General features: G+C 48.9%; 1 protein-coding gene across 1 annotated transcript in view; it reads right to left on the bottom strand.

Moving 5' to 3' along the window:
- Positions 1-18466, bottom strand: part of otog (otogelin) — a 431253-nt gene that overhangs the window by 193111 nt on the left and 219676 nt on the right. The window contains exons 34-35 of the mRNA XM_072517704.1: positions 17430-17597; positions 7933-8211 (exon numbers count right to left, since the gene is read on the bottom strand). Coding sequence (XP_072373805.1) covers positions 7933-8211; positions 17430-17597 — 447 coding nt within the window. The remainder of the gene's footprint in view (positions 1-7932; positions 8212-17429; positions 17598-18466) is intronic.

The raw sequence follows: 18466 nt of genomic DNA, 5'->3' as shown, positions 1-18466 counted from the left end.
GACAACAGGAAGGCGTGGCACCGGTGGAGGATCGCGTAGCGAGCGTGGAACCAGATGAAGGGCATGCCGATTGTGGCGGCGAATGGAGCCATCAGGCAGACGAACCAGGAATGAGCGGGGAGCCACCAGCCGAAGAACCACAGCAGTCGCAGACCAGCCACCCTCCGGAAGATGGATTTGGACGTTGTCACCTGGCGCCAGAGCAGGAAGATCAGTCGCTCGAGCGTCATGCGCCGCCTTGTGCTGCACGTGAGACTTGCATCCGCTGAAGGACCGGAGCATGGTCGACGTCTGGGACGTGAATGGACGGTACAGTGGTCCTGAGGGTGCGACCCATCAGCAGCTGGACTGGTGACAGGCCCGTGGACAGTGGAGCCGAGCGATAGGCCAGCAAGGCGAGGCAGAAGTCGGATCCTGCATCAGCAGCCTTGCAGGGGAGCCTCTTTACGATGCGGATGCCCTTTTCTGCTTCGCCATTTGACTGGGGGTGCAGGGGACTGGACGTCACGTGTACAAAGTTGTACCTGCTGGCGAAGTTAGACCATTCCTGGCTCGCAAAGCAGGGGCCATTGTCCGACATCACAGTGAGTGGGATGCCGTGACGAGCAAAGGTCTCTTTGCAGGCACGGATAACAGCCGATGACATGATGTCGTGCAGGCGTACAACCTCGGGATAGCTGGAAAAACAATCAACTATGAGAACATAGCCCTGCCGAGCGCATGGAACAGGTCCATGCCTACCTTAGACCAAGGGGACGTGACCAACTCATGGGGCTGAAGGGTCTCCTGTGGTTGGGCCGGCTGGAACCGCTGACAGGTGGGGCAATTGAGCAGAGTGTTGGCAATGTCCTCATTTATGCCAGGCCAGTAGACAGCCTCTCGGGCCCTCCGTCGGTACTTCTCTACGCTAAGATGGCCCTCGTGCAGCTGCTCTAAAACCAGGTGATGCATGCTGTGTGGGATCACGATGCGGTCCAGCTTCAGGAGGACGCCATCAACGACTGCCAGATCGTCTCGAATATTATAGAACTGCGGGCATTGTCCCTTGAGCCATCCGTCAGTCATGTGGCCCATCACACGGCGAATGTGGGTTAGGCGTTCATCCGTGGCTGGCAGATTGGCTGCCGTGAAGGCCACATGGGCGTCGACTTGGCAAACGAACCCCTCTGGGTCGGACGGAATGGTGACTGCCCTGGACAGAGCGTCGGCTATGATCAGGTCCTTACCTGGTGTGTACACGAGCTGGAAATCGTATCTCCAGAGCTTGAGCAGAATGCGTTGTAGGCGAGGGGTCATGTCATTGAGGTCTTTTTGGATGATGCCGACCAGCGGGCGATGGTCGGTCTCCACAGTGGACTGGGGAAGGCCATACATGTAGTCATGGAACTTGTCGACACCGGTCAACAGGCCTAGGCACTCCTTCGCGATTTGCGCATAGCGCTGCTCTGTGGGGGTCATGGCCCACATGGAACTATTGGGGGATTCTCCATACCGCCATGGCCTGTTTCTCAGCAACAGGAGGCAGCCTGCCGTTGGCCATCAGCGGGATCTTCTGGTCCAGCCCCTGTCAATGGGATTTCCCATTGAATCCATCCTCTGCTGCCGGGAAATGCAGGGAACTGGTGGTGGGGGTAGGCAACAGGGGCCCATGACGCATAGGCAACAGGGGCCCATGACGAGGCGTCATCTCGTTGCAGGATCCCCGCTCCTATGCCAGATTGGCTAGCATCCGTTGATATTTTCGTCTCCCTTGCAGGATCGTAAAACACCAATACCGGGGCGGTGGTCAGCTTGACCTTGAGCTCCTCCCATTCACGCTGGTGGGCGGGAAGCCACTGGAAGTCCGTCGCCTTCCTAACTAGGTTGCGGAGAGCCGTGCTGTGGGAAGCGAGGTTAGGGATGAACTTTCCTAGGAAGTTGACCATTCCTAGGAACGGGAGCACCGCCTTTTTATCCGCCGGCTTCTGCATGGCCGTGATGGCTGCCACCTTGTCCGCATCCGGCCGCACACCCAACCGGGAGATGTGGTCTCCTAAAAACTTGAGTTCGGTCTGGCCAAAAGAACATTTGGCTCTGTTGAGGTGCAGGCCTTGGTCCCGTGTGCGCTTAAAAACGCGTTGGAGGCAACTGATATGCTCCTGCGGGGTGGTGGACCAGAAGATGATGTCGTCCACATAGACGCGCACACCCTCAATGCCCTCCATCATCTGCTCCATGATGCGGTGGAACACTTCAGATGCTGATATGATTCCAAATGGCATTCTATTGTAGCAGTATCTGCCAAATGGGGTGTTGAAAGTACACAGCTTTCTGCTGGACATGTCCAATTGAATCTGCCAGAAGCCCTTTGATGCATCCAGCTTGGTGAATATGTTGGCTCGAGCCATCTCGCACGTGATCTCCTCACGCTTGGGGATAGGTTAATGATCCCGCATGATGTTACGATTTAAATCCTTTGGGTCGATACAGATCCGAAGCTCGCCGGAAGGCTTCTTGACGCACACTATGGAACTGACCCAGCCGGTTGTTCCGTCACTCTGGAAAGCACTCCTTGGTCCTGGAGGTCCTGCAGCTGCTGCTTGAGGCGGTCCTTGAGGGGTGCTGGGACTCTGCGAGGTGCATGAACCACAGGCGTGGCGTCCTGTTTGAGCAGGATTTTGTATGTGTAGAGAAGTGTGCCCATGCCTTCGAAGACATCTCGGTGTTGAGTGATGATGGCACTTAGTTGCGCCCTGAAGTCCGCATCTTGGAAGTCAGACGTGTCCTCTGGAGAGAGGGAATGTACGGGCTGCACGAGGTTGAGGAGCTTGTGTGCCTAGCAGGGAGTCCTTTGAGGAGCCCACAATCTCGAAGGGTAGGGTGACTTTTCGCGAGTTGTGCGTTACCTCGAGTTGGCATGATCCGGTGGCAGGGATGACGTTACCATTATAGTCAACCAGTTGGCAATTGGATGGAAGAATTGTTGGTTTGACCCCCAGGGTTTGAAATGCTGACCATGCGAGGAGATTGGCGGAAGCACCAGTGTCCAGACGGAATCTGATCTGGGATCGGTTGACCGTCAGGGTGGCACACCACTCGTCATCCGGATCAATGCTGTGGACCAACAGCGGCTGGTGCTTTTGATTCGGGGACAGCCTGTTCTTGGTTATGACAGCGACTCGAAAAGGCTCCCTGTCCTCGGTGTCACTGGTCTGCATGAAGTCAGGATCGGACTCGGTGAAAGTGGATTGGATTGCCCGAACATTCCTGCGAGGCTGGTTAAATCGTTGCGAGTTGGCAGGCTGGGCTGCTCGACAGCAGGCAGCATAGTGGCCAAGCCTGCCACAGCGTAGGCACTGTCGCGATTTTGCAGGGCATTGCCGCTTTAAGCGGGCGGAGCCACAATTGCCGCACGTCGTGACGTCAGTGCGTTCGTTGCGCCACCGCGCATGCGCGGTACGGTCTTGCATGGTGCGGGCCTGCGTATCGCATTCCTCCACGTCACCATCCCCTCGTTTGGCGCGTACAAGCGCGGGAGGCCTTGGAAAGTGCGCGAAATGGCCACCCTCCTCCAGACTGCGGCCCGGGAGGTGTTCGATCGTTTGGACCCGTTCCGCCTCATGGGGCCCTTCCACCACCAGGAGTGGTCGCACTGCTGGGACTACAGCAATCTCCAAGGAAGAGATGTCAATGGAGCCTAGATGAAGGTAAATCCTGGAGTTCCCCGCAAAGGAAATGGCAGGGCTGGGATGGACAAGGCATGGGGGAAGGGGAATGCAGTGAGAGAATATCAAGGATGCTACAAAATTCTGACCTGTTTCCATTTTCCTGCCAAATACTTTTCCCCTCTTCACATAGTAGGAGAGTGCAATGAAGAACAACAACAGTAACTTTATACTTGTGACAATAAAGGTTATTATTATTATTATTATAAAGTATAAGAAATGTTGAATAAGTTTAAGTATTGGAGAAAAGAAAAATTAAAGGGTTGATTTATCAAGAATTATTAAATGATATAGGTGAATTGAACCTCTCATATTGTTTCAAAATCAGGATGGTAGAGGCAGGAAACATATTTAGGATGTTCAAAATGCAGTTCAATGTTGGGCTGGCAGAGTTTGCATGCTAGAAACATGCATTTCAGTGGACCTTATTTTATTGTCCTTGGCCTTTTTTTCTTTGCACACTTCAAGTCCATCCAACATTTGAAAGCTAATTGACTTTAAGCTCCATACAACTTAGGAGCGGGTGTAGGCCATTCAGCCCTGTGAGCCTGCACTGCCATTTAATAATAATATAATCTTTATTATTGTCACAAGTAGGCTTACATTAATACTGCAGTGAAGTTACTGTGAAAATCCCCAAGTCGCCACATTCCGGCGCATGTTCGGTACATCGACGGAGAATTCAGAATGTCCAATTCACCTAACAAGCACGTCTTTCGGAACTTGTGGGAGGAAACCGGAGCACCGGGAAAAAATTAATGCATGGGGAGAACATGCAGACTCCGTACAGACAGTGGCCCAAGCGGGAATCGAACCTGGGACCCTGGCACTATGAAGCAACAGTGCTAACTACTGTGCTACCATGTCGCCCGTAGCTGATCTGATTCTAACTTCACAGCCACATTCCCACATTCCCGATTACCCTCAATAATTCTTCACTCCCTTGCTTTTCAATAATCTATTTGACTTTTCCTTAAAAATATTCAAAAACATGTTTTCACCAACTATTGTGGAAGAGTGTTCCAAGACTCCTGACTCTCTGAGAGAAAAGATTTCTACTCATCTCTGTCTTAAATGTGCAACATCTTGGGCGGGATTCTCCTACCCCCCCCCCCCCCCCCCCCCCCCCCCCGCCGGGACGGAGAATCGCCGGGGGCTGGCGTGAATCCTGCCCCCGCCGGTTGCTGAATTCTCCGGCACCGGATATTCGGCGGGGGCGGGAATCGCGCCACGCCAGTCGGCGGCCCCCCCCCCCCGGCGATTCTCCGGCCCGCGATGGGCCGAAGTCCCACCGCTGGAATGCCTGTCCTGCCGACGAGAATCAAACCATCTCTCTTACCGGTGAGACAAGGCGGCGCAGGCGGGCTCCGGGGTCCTGGGGGGGGGTGTTGGGGGGGGGGGCGGTCTGGCCCCGGGGGATACCCCCACGGTGGCCTGGCTCGCGATCGGGGCCCACCGATCTGCGGTCGGGCCTGTGCTGTGGGGATACACTTTTCCCTCCACCTCGACCACAGCCTTCACCATGGCCGACGCGTAAGAGACACCCCCCCTGCACACGCGCAGGGATGATGTCAGCAGCCGCTGACGCTCCCGCGCATGCGCGGACTTCCGCCGACCGACGAAGTCCTTTCGGCCCCGGCTGGCGTGGCGCCAAAGGTCTTTCCCGCCGGTCGGCGGCGCGCCAACCACTCCGCCGCGGGCCTAGCCCTTCAAGGTGAGGGCTTGGCCCCTAAAGCTGCGGAGAAATCCGCACCTTTGGCGCGGCCCGACGCCGGAGTGATTCACGCCACTCCATCCCGCCGGGACCCCCCCGCCCCGCCGGGTAGGGGAGAATCCCTGCCCTTATTTTTAAATAGTGACCTCTTGTTGTAGAATCTCCCACAAGAGGAAATATTCTTTCCACATCAATCCTGTCAAGATCCCTCAGGATCTTATATGTTCCAATCAAAGATGCCTCTTACTCCTCGAAACTCCAACAGATGCCAGCGTAACCTGCCATTCATAGATTTTCATAGAATTTACAGTGCAGATGGAGGCCATTCGGCCCATCGAGTCTGCACTGGCTCTTGGAAAGAGCACCCTACCCAAGGTCAACACCTCCATCCTATCCCCATAACCCAGTAACCTCACCCAACACTAAGGGCAATTTTGGACACTAAGGGCAATTTATCATGGCCAATCCACCTAACCTGCACATCTTTGGACTGTGGGAGGAAACCGGAGCACCCGGAGGAAACCCACGCACACACGGGGAGGATGTGCAGACTCCGCACAGACAGTGACCCAAGCAGGAATCGAACCTGAGACCCTGGTGCTGTGAAGCAATTGTGCTATCCACAATGCTACCATGCTGCCCTGTCCTCATATACAACCCGCCCATTTCAGGTATTAGTCTCGCAAACCTTCTCTCAACTATTTCCAACGCATTTATGTCTTATCGTAAATAAGGTGCACAATGCTTTACACAGTACTGCAGTAGTGGTCTTACTAGTACTCTGTATAACTGAAGCATAACCTCCCTGCTTTTGTATTCAATTCCCTTTTGCAATAAACAATAACATTCTATTCGCTTTCCTAAACTGCATACTAACCTTTTGTGATTCATGCACTAAGATACTCTGATCTCTCAGCATCTCAGAGCTTTGCAGTCTCTTGCCATTTTGAGAATATGCTTCTTTTTTTATTATTTCTGCCAAAATGGACAAGTTCACATTATGCTCCATTTGCCAGATCTTTGCCCACTCACTTAACCTATCTATAACCCTTTCTAGCCTCCTTATGTCCTCTTCACAATTTACTTTCCTGCCTTTCTTTGTGTCATCAGCAAATTTAGCAACCATACCTTCGGTCCTTTCATCCAAGTCATTTACATAAATTGTAAAAATTGAAGCCCTAGCCCATCTCTCGTCACATCCTGCCAACCAGAAAATCACTTATGTCTACCCTCTGTTTCCTGTTAGCCAGCCAATATTCTATCCATGTCAATAGGTCACCCCCTGCAACATGTGCTTTTATTTTCCATAAGGTGAGAGGAGAGAGATACAAAAGGGGCATTTTTTTCACACAGAGGGCAGTGAGTGCCTGGAACGAGCTGCCAGAGGCAGTAGTAGAGGCGGGTACAATTTTGTCTTTTAAAAAGCATTTAGACAGTTATATGGGTAAGATGGATGTAGAGGGTTATGGGCCAAATGTGGGCAATTGGGACTAGCTTAGTGGTAAAAACTGGACGGCATGGATAAGTTGGGCCGAAGGGCCTATTTCCATGCTGTAAACCTCTATGACTCTATAATAACTTTTAATATGGCACCTCAGTAAATGCCTTCTGAAAACTTTCCCTTTCACAAAACCATTTTGACTCTATCTGGTTACCTTGATTTTTTTCTGCAACAAAGTCTTTAATAATAGCTTCTAGCATTTTCCCTCAAACAGATGTTAAGCTAACTGGCCTGCAGTTTCCTGCTTTCTGTCTCTCTCACTTTTTGAATAAAGAAGTTATTTTCCAATTGATGGAACATTCCACAAATCGAGTGAACTGTGTAAAATTAAAAGCCATGCATCAACTTTCTCCCTATCCACTTATTTTAAGACCCTAGAATGAAGTCCATCAGGATCCAGGGACTTGTCAGCAGTTCCAACAATCTGCTCAGTATCACTTCCCTGGCGATTGCCCTGAGGCCCTCACTCCTAGTTCCTGATTTGCAGCTATTTCTGGGGCATTACTTGAATCCTTTCTAATGGAGACCAATGCAAAATACCTGTTCACCTGCCATCTCCTTATTTTCCATGATTAATTCCCCAGATTCACTTTCTATGAGACCAGAATAAACCACAGCAATGTAAATAATTAAGGTTACCCAAATGTGAAAGTCAATCAGAAAATAAAGTTTTGTCCATCAGAAGCTTCATGTCAAAATGCATTTTAATAAATTACAACAAACATTAGGGGCTGCATTTTCTGGCCCTTCATACAGATGGGATCTTCCAGCCCCGTCAGAGGGATCTTCTGGTCCCACCAATGGCAAGTCCATGGCAGCAGAAGGTGCGAGCCTGGCAAAACTCTGTACACATTAGTGGGACTGGAGATTCCCACCAGCGACCAAAACAACCACCTACACTGCCGTAAAACATGCTGTGTGATGGCTGGAAAATCCAGACCTTGGTTCCAACTTTAAAATGGCACATTTAAAAAAATATATTCATTAACAATTAGCCTGGTCACATTACTTACCTGCAAGTTGGAAGAGAGTAGCATGTCTGAAACCCTCTGAATGATTATATTTCATCAGGTGGACCACGGAACCCATTTGGTGAACAAATAATCCTGGCCTTCTGTAAGACTCAAAGGCATTGTATCCTAAAATCCATGCATCTTTGTGGAATATAAATGTTGCTTCTTTCTGAAAAGTTTTGTTATATTCCCATTTATCAAGGTGCAGGGCTCCATCAGATCTCGTCCGGAGGAAATAATTTGGTTTGTCGGCCACTTCCAATGAAACTAATGATGCATCTGTTGTAAACAAAAAAAAGATGTACGTTTATGTGGCACCGAAAGTCACAAAGCACTTACAGCCAAAATATAAGGGTGCTTCCTGTTTATTCCTCTAATTCCCCGTTCATTTATGTTATCGTTAGTATTTTTGATCCATGGATAATTAATGGACATGTTTCTTTACAGCAAGCAGCAAAATTTAGAAGTTACAGGAGAGAACACTTTGCTAGTCCCTTTTGGTTTAAACAGGAGCTTCAGACTTGTCTGAACCAGAGAGAGACTTGGGCTGGAACTCGGTTTGATTAATTAACTGGTGGCCAATCCACACTCTACGCGGTAACAGGTGGTGCTTAGATCCTATCCCAGTGTCCCAAGGAGTTTCTGTTTGACTCCTGACAGCAAGGCCTGTGAGTGCTGTTTTTCTGAAACCAAGGGACCTGAATGAACCTAGAATAACATCACAAACTGAAAGCAAAATTTAAAGAGGAGTAAGGTGCTGGAAACCACCATCTGAAATAAAGACTCTTTTTTTCCTTTTACTTATGATTTTATACACCTTTCTTCCCCTCTGTCTTTATCTCTCTTATGGCTGTGTGTGTGGAAGGTGGGCGGCAAGTTATAGTGGGAATTAGGAATTAGATAATAGTTCACCAGTTGTATTTGCTGCATATTTCATTATAATTCTTATTATAAATAAACAGTATTACAAACCTGGTGACTATAATTATTGGGCAGTCAAGGGCCAAAGACTTTGGGTATTTTTCTAGGAATTATTAATTCACTTGTGTTGTGACTCTGGGAATTAACCATGCACTAGCCCAGGATGTCGTAACATTATTTGGGGGCTCGGGTGCCAGGATCTTTGGAAGGGAAGACGGCGATGTTTGAATTGCAGTATAAATTAAACAGAGACACCAGGGGCGGAATTCTCCGCAATCGGCGCGATGTCCGCCGACCGGCGCCAAAAACGGCACGAATCAGTCCGGCATCGTGCCGCCCCAAAGGTGCGGAATCCTCCGCATCTTGAGCGGCCGAGCCCTAACCTTGAGGGGCTAGGCCCGCACCGGACTGATTTCCGCCCCGTCAGCTGGCAGGAAAGGCCTTTGGTGCCCCACCAGCTGGTGAGAAACTGACTTTGTCGGGCGGCGCATGCGCGGGAGCGTCAGGGGCCGCTCACGGCATCCCCGCGCATGCGCAGTGGAGACCGTGGCGAAGGCGGAAGGAAAAGAGTGCCCCCACGGCACAGGCCCGCCTGCGGATCAGTGGGCCCCGATCGTGGGCCAGGCCACCGTGCGGGCACCCTCCGGGGCCAGATCGCCCCGCGCCCCCCCCCAGGACCCCGGAGCCCGCCCGCACCGCCTTGTCCCACCGGTAAGAGAGGTGGTTTAATCCACGCCGGCGGGACAGGCATTCCAGCAGCTGGACTTCGGCCCATCCAGGCCGAAGAATCGCCGGGGGGGGGGGGGCCGCCAACCGGCACGGCGCGATTCCCGCCCCCGCCGAATATCCGGTGCCGGAGAATTCGGCAACCGGCGGGGGCGGGATTCCCGCCAGCCCCCGGCGATTCTCTGACCAGGTGGGGGGGGGTCGGAGAATCTCGCCCCAGGTTTGTAGCGATATAACAGGATGGCTTTGGAAGCTGCTAAGGGTTTTCTTCAGGTAGACAACTTGTCTCTGGTTTACTTAAAAGAGGTTTGAAAAGATAAGCTTGTCAAATTGGTAGGGGTATTAGAAATAGAGGTACCAGCTAAAGCTAGGAAGGTGGAGATAACTGATGCCATTGCACAACGCTTAAATTTGAAAGAGATGCTTGAAACACAGGAGAGCCCACAAAGTACTGTAGCATCAAAGACATACTCTGGTGGGGAAATTGAGCTGGAGAGAATGCGGTTGCTGTTCGAGCATGAAAGGCAGATGCAGAAAAGGGAAATGGAGGTGAAGCATATAGAAAAGGAAAAAGAAAAAGAAATGGAGAAGGAAATGAGGAGATTGTAACGAGAGCGAGGAAAAAGCCAAAGAGAGAGAGTTCCAGCTCAAGGCACTGGAAATTAGAGGGGAGTTGCCAGAAATTAGAGGGGAGCTTAATCTTAGAACAGAATCCAGTGGTGATATGTTTTAATTTATTCAGGCCCTCCCAAAATTCAAAGAGAAGAAGGTAGAAATTTTTTTAGGGCATTTGAGAAAATAGCAACTCCAGTGGTGTGGAAAAGAGAAAAGTGGCCATTACCCATGCAGGGTAAATTGACAGGGCGGATACCGAAAGTTTATACTTCTCTGTCAGAGGGATGTCTGAGAATTATGACAAAGTAAGAAGCCTATTTTGGGTGCATATGAATTGGTTCCCAAAGCATTTTGACACGAGTTTCTGAATTTTAGGAGACAGCTGGGACAAACGTATGCCGAACTCGAAAGGGTTAAGCCGAACATTTTCGATAGATTGATACAAGCATTGGAGTTGCAACTACCTATGAGGCTCTGAGAAATGGCATTCTCTTCGAGGAAATTAAGAATTCCCTACCTGTTATGATAAGAATCCATGTTGAAGACCAGAGGACGAAGTTGCTTGCCAGGCAGCAATTATGGCTGACGATTATGAGTTAATGCATAAATTTAAAGCTTTGTTCCATTAACCCCATAATTTTGAAAAAGATAGAAATTGGGAGAGTGAAATGAAGGCAGGTAACCAAGATAAATAATAGATAGCTGGGAATGCTCTGAGATCTTCTCCTCAGACCAGGAAGGAAGGTACTGAGCGTGGAGGTGAGACTCAGAAGCCTAGGTGTTACCATTGTAACAAGGTGGAACACATTCATTCAGCATGTTGGAAGTTGCATGGAAAGCCCATGGGACTGGTGGACGTTCATAAAGAGGATTCCGAAAAGGGAACAAAAGTGGAGAATCCTAGAGGGCAGGCTGCTGTGGGAGCAGATGTGATGATGAGGTAGAGGAGAGCTATGCAGGGTCTTTGTCTAAGGGGAAGATCACCATTTTCCTCAATATTGACCAGGAATAGTCCCTGCTCTTCTTCAAAATAATGGGATATTTTACATCCATTTAAACAAAGGATCTCGGTTTAATCTCTCATTTGGCAGCACCTCTAACAGTGCTGCTGAGCTTTCAGGACAGATCTTGAGCCACTCTGACAAAATAAAATCGTTTGGGGGGGGGGGTAGTTTACGCCATCAATCTGGCAGGGTGAGGACTGATGGAGCCGACAGGCCCGCTACACCAGGCGCCCCAATCAGAACTGTGGTGAAACTTCCTCCCCCAGCCCCCCGCCTCCCCAGCCCTCACCACAAAGGCTCTTCTCCAGGCACAATTATTAGGCTTCTCCCCACAACCAACAACAACTGCGCAGTATCACCGGCACTCTCCCCCACGTCAGTACTCGCTCGCCCATCACTGCAAAGTCCCCCATCAAAGGAAACAATGGGTCGAATCTTACCAGAATTTGTCAGCGTGTCAGGTTCATACAGAAAACTGGTGTGTAACTCTCCAGTTGCACAGACCAGTTTTCTTTTTTTAAATTCATTGGACGTGAGCATCTTGAGCTGTACCAGCAGTTAATGCCCATCCCTAATTGGAGCAGTTAAGAGTCAACCACATCTGGAATCTAGGTCTGGAGTCACATGTAGGCCAGGAGGTAAAGACGGCAGATATCCTTCCCTAAAGGACATTAGTGAACCGGATGGGTTTTTACGACAATCGGCAATGGTTCCATGGTCATTACTAGACTTTTAATTCCAGATTTGTATTGAATTCAAATTTCACTGCCGTGGCGGGATTCTAACCTGGGTCCCCAGAGCATCACTCTGGGTCTCTGGATTACTAGTCCAGTGGCAATACCACTACACCATTGCCTCCCGATCTCTTGGGAAACCTTGAGCCTCTTGATCAAAAAAAAAATTAATGGTCATACTTTATGCCGTCACCCTGGCAGGATGGGGGCTCATAGAGCTTGCAACCAGCTCCAAAAAGATCGGGGCACCATCTTTAAAGGGCGTCCTGATCAGTGCTGTTGCCTCACGGCCCCCAGCCCCTATTCTCCATTCCCTCAGCCGGCCAATGGGGTTCCCCATTGTGGCCACCCCACGCCGTTGGGAAACCCGCAGGCGTGGGTGCGCTGCCGGCGGAGCGGAGGATCCCGCCGAAGTAGAATTCTGCTGTATCGCTCTGGCAAGAATCGTTTTTTCCGATTCCTGGAGGATATTCCACCCGCATCACTGATCATGCTGATGGCAAGTGCAGGCTCAGGGTTGCACCCAATAACAAGAAAATGGTAATGAAAGACCACCTTTGGCCTTAGGTTTTGACATTTATTATAGTGCTGCGCTATTATATCTTTATCTTTGGGTGGCATGTGGCGCAGTGGTTAACACTGGGACTACGGTGCTGAGGATCCGGATTCGAATCCCGGCCCTGGGTCACTGTCCGTGTGGAGTTTGCACACTCTCCCCAGGTCTGCGTGGGTTTCACCCCCACAACCCAAAGATGTGCAGGTTAGGTGGATTGGCCACGCTAGATTGCCCCTTAATTGGAAAAAAATAATTGGGTACTCTAAATTTTAAAACAACTTTCAGCTTTTTACTTTCAGCGACTACAGCAGGAAACTTTCAAAAGCAGATGAGGATGACAGAAAATGAGGAATAAGTTTAATGACCAGTTGCTACCTTGAGATATGCTTAATACTACATGTTTGTCACAAGGGATAGAATATGATCAAATGATGCTGGGGAGCAAAGCATCGCTAGTTATAATACTGCTTCCTGGCAAGTCAGACTCCTATTTATTGACTACAGCTCAGCCTTCAATACCATTATTCCTACGAAACTCATCTCCAAACTCCATGGCCGGGCCTCGGCTCCTCTCTCTGTGACTGGATCCTGAACTTCCTAACCCACATGCACAATCAGTAAGGATAGGCAACAACACCTCCTCCACCATCAACCTCAACACCGGTGCCCCACAAAGCTGTGTCATCAGCCCCCTACTATACTCCTTCTACACCTATGACTGTGTGGCCAAATTCCCCTCCAACTCGATTTTCAAATTTGCTGATAACACCAGGGTAGTGGATCGGATCTCAAACAATGATGAGACAGAGTACAGGAATGAGATAGAGAATCTGGTGAACTGGTGCGACGCCAATAATCTCCCCCTCAATGTCAACAAAATGAAGGAGATTGTCATTGACTTCAGGAAGCGTAGTGGAGAACATGCCACTGTCTACATCAATGGGAACGAAGTAGAAAGGATCGAGAGCTTCAAGTTTTTAGGTGTCCAGATCACCAACAACCTGTCCTGGTCCTCCCATGCCGACACTATAGATAAGAAGTAATCAGTGGGAAGCGTAGCTGCTTAGGAATACAAAAAAGCACGAAAAGACAGAACTCAGGAGAGGTTACGATCCCACAAAATATGACACACTGTATGGAAAGGCTCAGTAAACCAAGGTCCACCACACTAAGAAAACAAAAAGGGACGGTCAATAGAGAATTAAAGGTGCTATATTTAAATGCGCGCAGTGTATGGAACAAGGTAGATGAGCTTGTGGCCCAGATTGTGACTGGCAGGTATGATGTGGTAGGCATCACAGAGACGTGGTTGCAGGGGGTTCAGGACTGGCATTTAAACATCCAGGGATTCACAACCTATCGAAAAGACAGAGAGGTGGGCGGAGGGGGCGGGGTTGCCTTGTTAATTAGGAATGAAATTAAATCAATAGCACTAAACGACACAGGGTCAGATGATGTGGAGTCTGTGTGGGTAGAGTTGAGGAACCACAAAGGCAAAAAAACCATAATGGGAGTTATGTACAGGCCTCCTAACAGTGGTCAGGACCAGGGGCACAAAATGCACCATGAAATAGAAAGTGCATGTCAGAAAGGCAAGGTCACAGTGATCATGGGGGACTTCAATATGCAGGTGGACTGGGTAAATAATGCTGCCTGTGGACCCAAGGAAAGGGAATTCATTGAATGTTTACAGGAGGGCTTTTTGGAACAGCTTGTGATGGAGCCCACGAGGGAACAGGCCATTCTGGACTTAGTGTTATGTAATGAGCCAGATTTGATTAAAGATCTTAAAGTAAGGGAACACTTAGGAGTCAGTGATCATAATATGGTAGAATTCAATCTCCAATTTGAAAGAAAGAAGGTAGAATCAGATGTAAAGGTGTTACAGTTAAATAAAGGTAACTACAGGGGCATGAGGGAGGAACTGACGAAAATCGACTGGGAGCAGAGCCTAGTGGGAAAGACAGTAGAACAGCAATGGCAGGAGTTTCTGGGAGTAATTGAGGACACAGTAGAGAGGTTCATCCCAAAGAAAAGAAAGATTATCAGAGGGGGGATTAGGCAGCCATGGCTGACAAAGGAAGTTAGGGAATGCATCAAAGCAAAAGAGAAAGCCTATAATGTGGCAAAGAGTAGTGGGAAGTCAGAAGATTGGGAAGGCTACAAAAACAAACAGAGGATAACAAAGAGAGAAATAAGGAAAGAGAGGATCAATTATGAAGGTAGGCTAGTCAGTAACATTAGGAATGATAGTAAAAGTTTCTTTAAATACATTAAAAACAAACGGGAGGCAAAAGTAGACATTGGGCCGCTCCAAAATGACGCTGGTAATCTAGTGATGGAAGACAAGGAAATAGCTGAGGAACTAAATAAGTACTTTGCGTCAGTCTTCACAGTAGAAGACATGAGTAATATCCCAACAATTCAGGAGAGTCAGGGGGCAGAGTTGAATATGGTAGCCAGCACAAAGGAGAAAGTGCTAGAGAAACTAAGAGGTCTAAAAATTGATAAATCTCCGGGCCCAGATGGGCTACATCCTAGAGTTCTAAAGGAGATAGCTCAAGAAATAGTGGAGGCGTTAGTTATGATCTTTCAAAAGTCACTGGAGTCAGGGAAAGTCCCAGAGGATTGGAAAATCGCTATTGTAACCCCCCCTGTTCAAGAAGGTAACAAGGAAAAAGATGGAAAATTATAGGCCAATTAGCCTAACCTCGGTTGTTGGCAAGATTCTAGAATCCATTGTGAAGGATGAGATTTCTAAATTCTTTTAAGTGCAAGGTCGGATTAGGACAAGTCAGCATGGATTTAGTAAGGGGAGGTCGTGCCTGACAAACCTGTTAGAGTTCTTTGAAGAGATAACAAATAGGTTAGACCAAGGAGAGCCAATGGATGTTATCTATCTTGACTTCCAAAAGGCCTTTGATAAGGTGCCTCACGGGAGACTGCTGAGTAAAATAAGGGCCCATGGTATTCGAGGCAAGGTACTAACATGGATTGACGATTGGCTGTCAGGCAGAAGGCAGAGAGTTGGGATAAAAGTTTCTTTTTCGGAATGGCAACCGGTGTCGAGTGGTGTCCCGCAGGGTTCAGTGTTGGGGCCACAGCTGTTCTCTTTATATATTAACGATCTAGATGACGGGACTGGGGGCATTCTGGCTAAGTTTGCCGATGATACAAAGATAGGTGGAGGGGCAGGTAGTATGGAGGAGGTGGGGAGGCTGCAGAAAGATTTAGACAGTTTAGGAGAGTGGTCCAAGAAATGGCTGATGAAATTCAACGTGGGCAAGAGCGAGGTCTTGCACTTTGGAAAAAAGAATAGAGGCATGGACTATTTTCTAAATGGTGACAAAATTCATAATGCTGAAGTGCAAAGGGACTTGGGAGTCCTAGTCCAGGATTCTCTAAAGGTAAACTTGCAGGTTGAGTCCGTAATTAAGAAAGCAAATGCAATGTTGTCATTCATCTCAAGAGGCTTGGAATATAAAAGCAGGGATGTACTTCTGAAGCTTTATAAAGCATTAGTTAGGCCCCATTTAGAATACTGTGAGCAATTTTGGGCCCCACACCTCAGGAAGGACATACTGGCACTGGAGCAGGTCCAGCAGAGATTCACACGGATGATCCCAGGAATGGTAGGCCTAACATACGATGAACGTCTGAGGATCCTGGGATTATATTCATTGGAGTTTAGGAGGTTGAGGGGAGATCTAATAGAAACTTACAAGATAATGAATGGCTTAGATAGGGTGGACGTAGGGAAGTTGTTTCCATTAGCAGGGGAGACTAGGACCCGGGGGCACAGCCTTAGAATAAAAGGGAGTCACTTTTGAACAGAGATGAGGAGAAATTTCTTCAGCCAGAGAGTGGTGGGTCTGTGGAATTCATTGCCACAGAGGGCGGTGGAGGCCGGGACGTTGAGTGTCTTTAAGACAGAAGTTGATAAATTCTTGATTTCTCGAGGAATTAAGGGCTATAGAGAGAGAGCGGGTAAATGGAGTTGAAATCAGCCATGATTGAATGGTGGAGTGGACTCGATGGGCCGAATGGCCTTACTTCCGCTCCTATGTCTTATGGTCTTAGGGTCTAAGAAAGCCCACCATCGACTCTACTTTCTCAGAAGACTAAGGAAATTTGGCATGTCAGCCCCTTCCTCGGGGGCTAGGTCGGCACCGGAGTGGTCCCCGCAGCTGTAGCCGGCGCGGAACAGCCGGCGCGAGTTCGCGCATGCGCACTACGGCCGGCATGATTTTGCGCATGCGCAGAAGGGCCGGCGCGATTCCATGCATGCGCGGAACAGCCGGCGCGATTCCGTGCATGCGCGTGGGTTCCCGTCTCTGCGCCTGCCCCCGGGCAATTTCGCAGAGCCCTACAGGTCCCTGCGTGGAGGAACATAGGCCCCCACGGAACCAAATCGCCCGCCGGTCGGTAGACCACCGTGGAGGCCTCCCCCGGGGTCGGATCGCCCTGCCCCCACCTTCCAGGACGGTACCCGCAGACATACCTTCCAGGTCCCACCGTGTGGGACCTGAGTAACCCACGTTGGCGGGACTCAGCCGAACTCGACGGCCACTCGGCCCATCGAGGCCCGGAGAATCGCCGGGGGGGGGACCGCTTTCAACGGTCCCTGACCAGCATGGCGGCGATCCCGCGGGCGCCCGAGAATAGGCGCCGGAGAATCGAATGCCGGCGTCGGGGGGGCCCGGGGATTCTCTGACCCGGCGCACGGTCGGAGAATCCGGCCTCCTTGCTGTGACTGAAACATTACATTCTGCAGTCTCTCCTTCCTTCCCTCTGTACGGTATGCATTGTCTGTATAGTATGCAAGAAACAATACTTTTCATTGTATACTAACACATGTGACAATAATAAATCAAATCAAAAGTATACAATATTTACTGCTGAACACCCACCCAAATTGTTGGACTCAGTAGACTTGCTTACCATTTGGCTGGGGTGAATGCAGCCCTGGAGTCAGCATAAAAAGTGTCAATATTCCTGGTATAGAAATTCCTCCTGTAGCTGGAAAAACAGCCCCACTTGATAAATTGGCTGCCACCACTATATTGCCATCCAAGAAACTGACCAATGAGTACGGACCCTTACCCAGCACTGCAGGTATAAAAAAGAGATTCAGTTTCGTTTAGAAAATTAATGTATTGTAAATATGAATTTCAACTGTACCTGCATAGTTTCTTCACTGCTGACTTGGCACCATTCAATTTAATTTTGTAAGTTTAAAAATGATGTGTTTAATCATTTATTTTCTGACCTCTGGTTATTATTCCTCTTTCAACACTTCTTGCCTTAATTAAAGAATGATTAAGATCTAATTGAATTTGGATTCTTGACATTTTTCTGTCTCTATTTTCTTTGTAAATAATAGAATTATTTATTTACAAGCCTTTTCATGTATCACTTTGATGCTTTGTTGATAAAACTTCCTATGTTGGCTACATCCAAACTAGATAAAAGAGGAATGTCTATCATTTGAATAAAATGGGCGTTGCAAATTCCTTTAGCATAGCCATGGGGAGGAGCATCTCATGTAATTTAATGTACTTTTAAGATAGGCTAGAGATGGATCTGGAACAAGGTGCAAAATTGGTTCTCTATAGTTGCAAGAACCTAAGTTTGAAAAGACTGTCCTTTTTAAAAATTAATTTACAGGATATGGGTTTCACTGGTGTTATACTGTCAATTCACTGTGAGACCGTGAGAACGAGTGAACATTAGGCTTTATTATCCATGAACTCGCCTGCCAGAGTCGGCTGTACAAATGAGTGCCACCCACAGGTGGCCGGTCTATATATGGCCCCGGTGAGAGCGGAGCCAGAGGCGGAGCCCACCGGGGTTCCAGTACAGTACCTGGAAGTAGACCGTATCATCACTTCCAGGTCATAGGTCACAGCATTATACAGACAGCTCATGCATTAGGTGAATACATTCACCACAACTGGCTAGGTCAGCATTCATTGCCC

This window comes from Scyliorhinus torazame, chromosome 10 (genome assembly GCF_047496885.1).
Source record: "Scyliorhinus torazame isolate Kashiwa2021f chromosome 10, sScyTor2.1, whole genome shotgun sequence".
NCBI classification, from domain to species: Eukaryota; Metazoa; Chordata; class Chondrichthyes; order Carcharhiniformes; family Scyliorhinidae; genus Scyliorhinus; species Scyliorhinus torazame.
The sequence above is the reverse complement of the archived record's forward strand: the minus strand, read 5'-3'. Positions and strand labels throughout refer to the sequence as shown.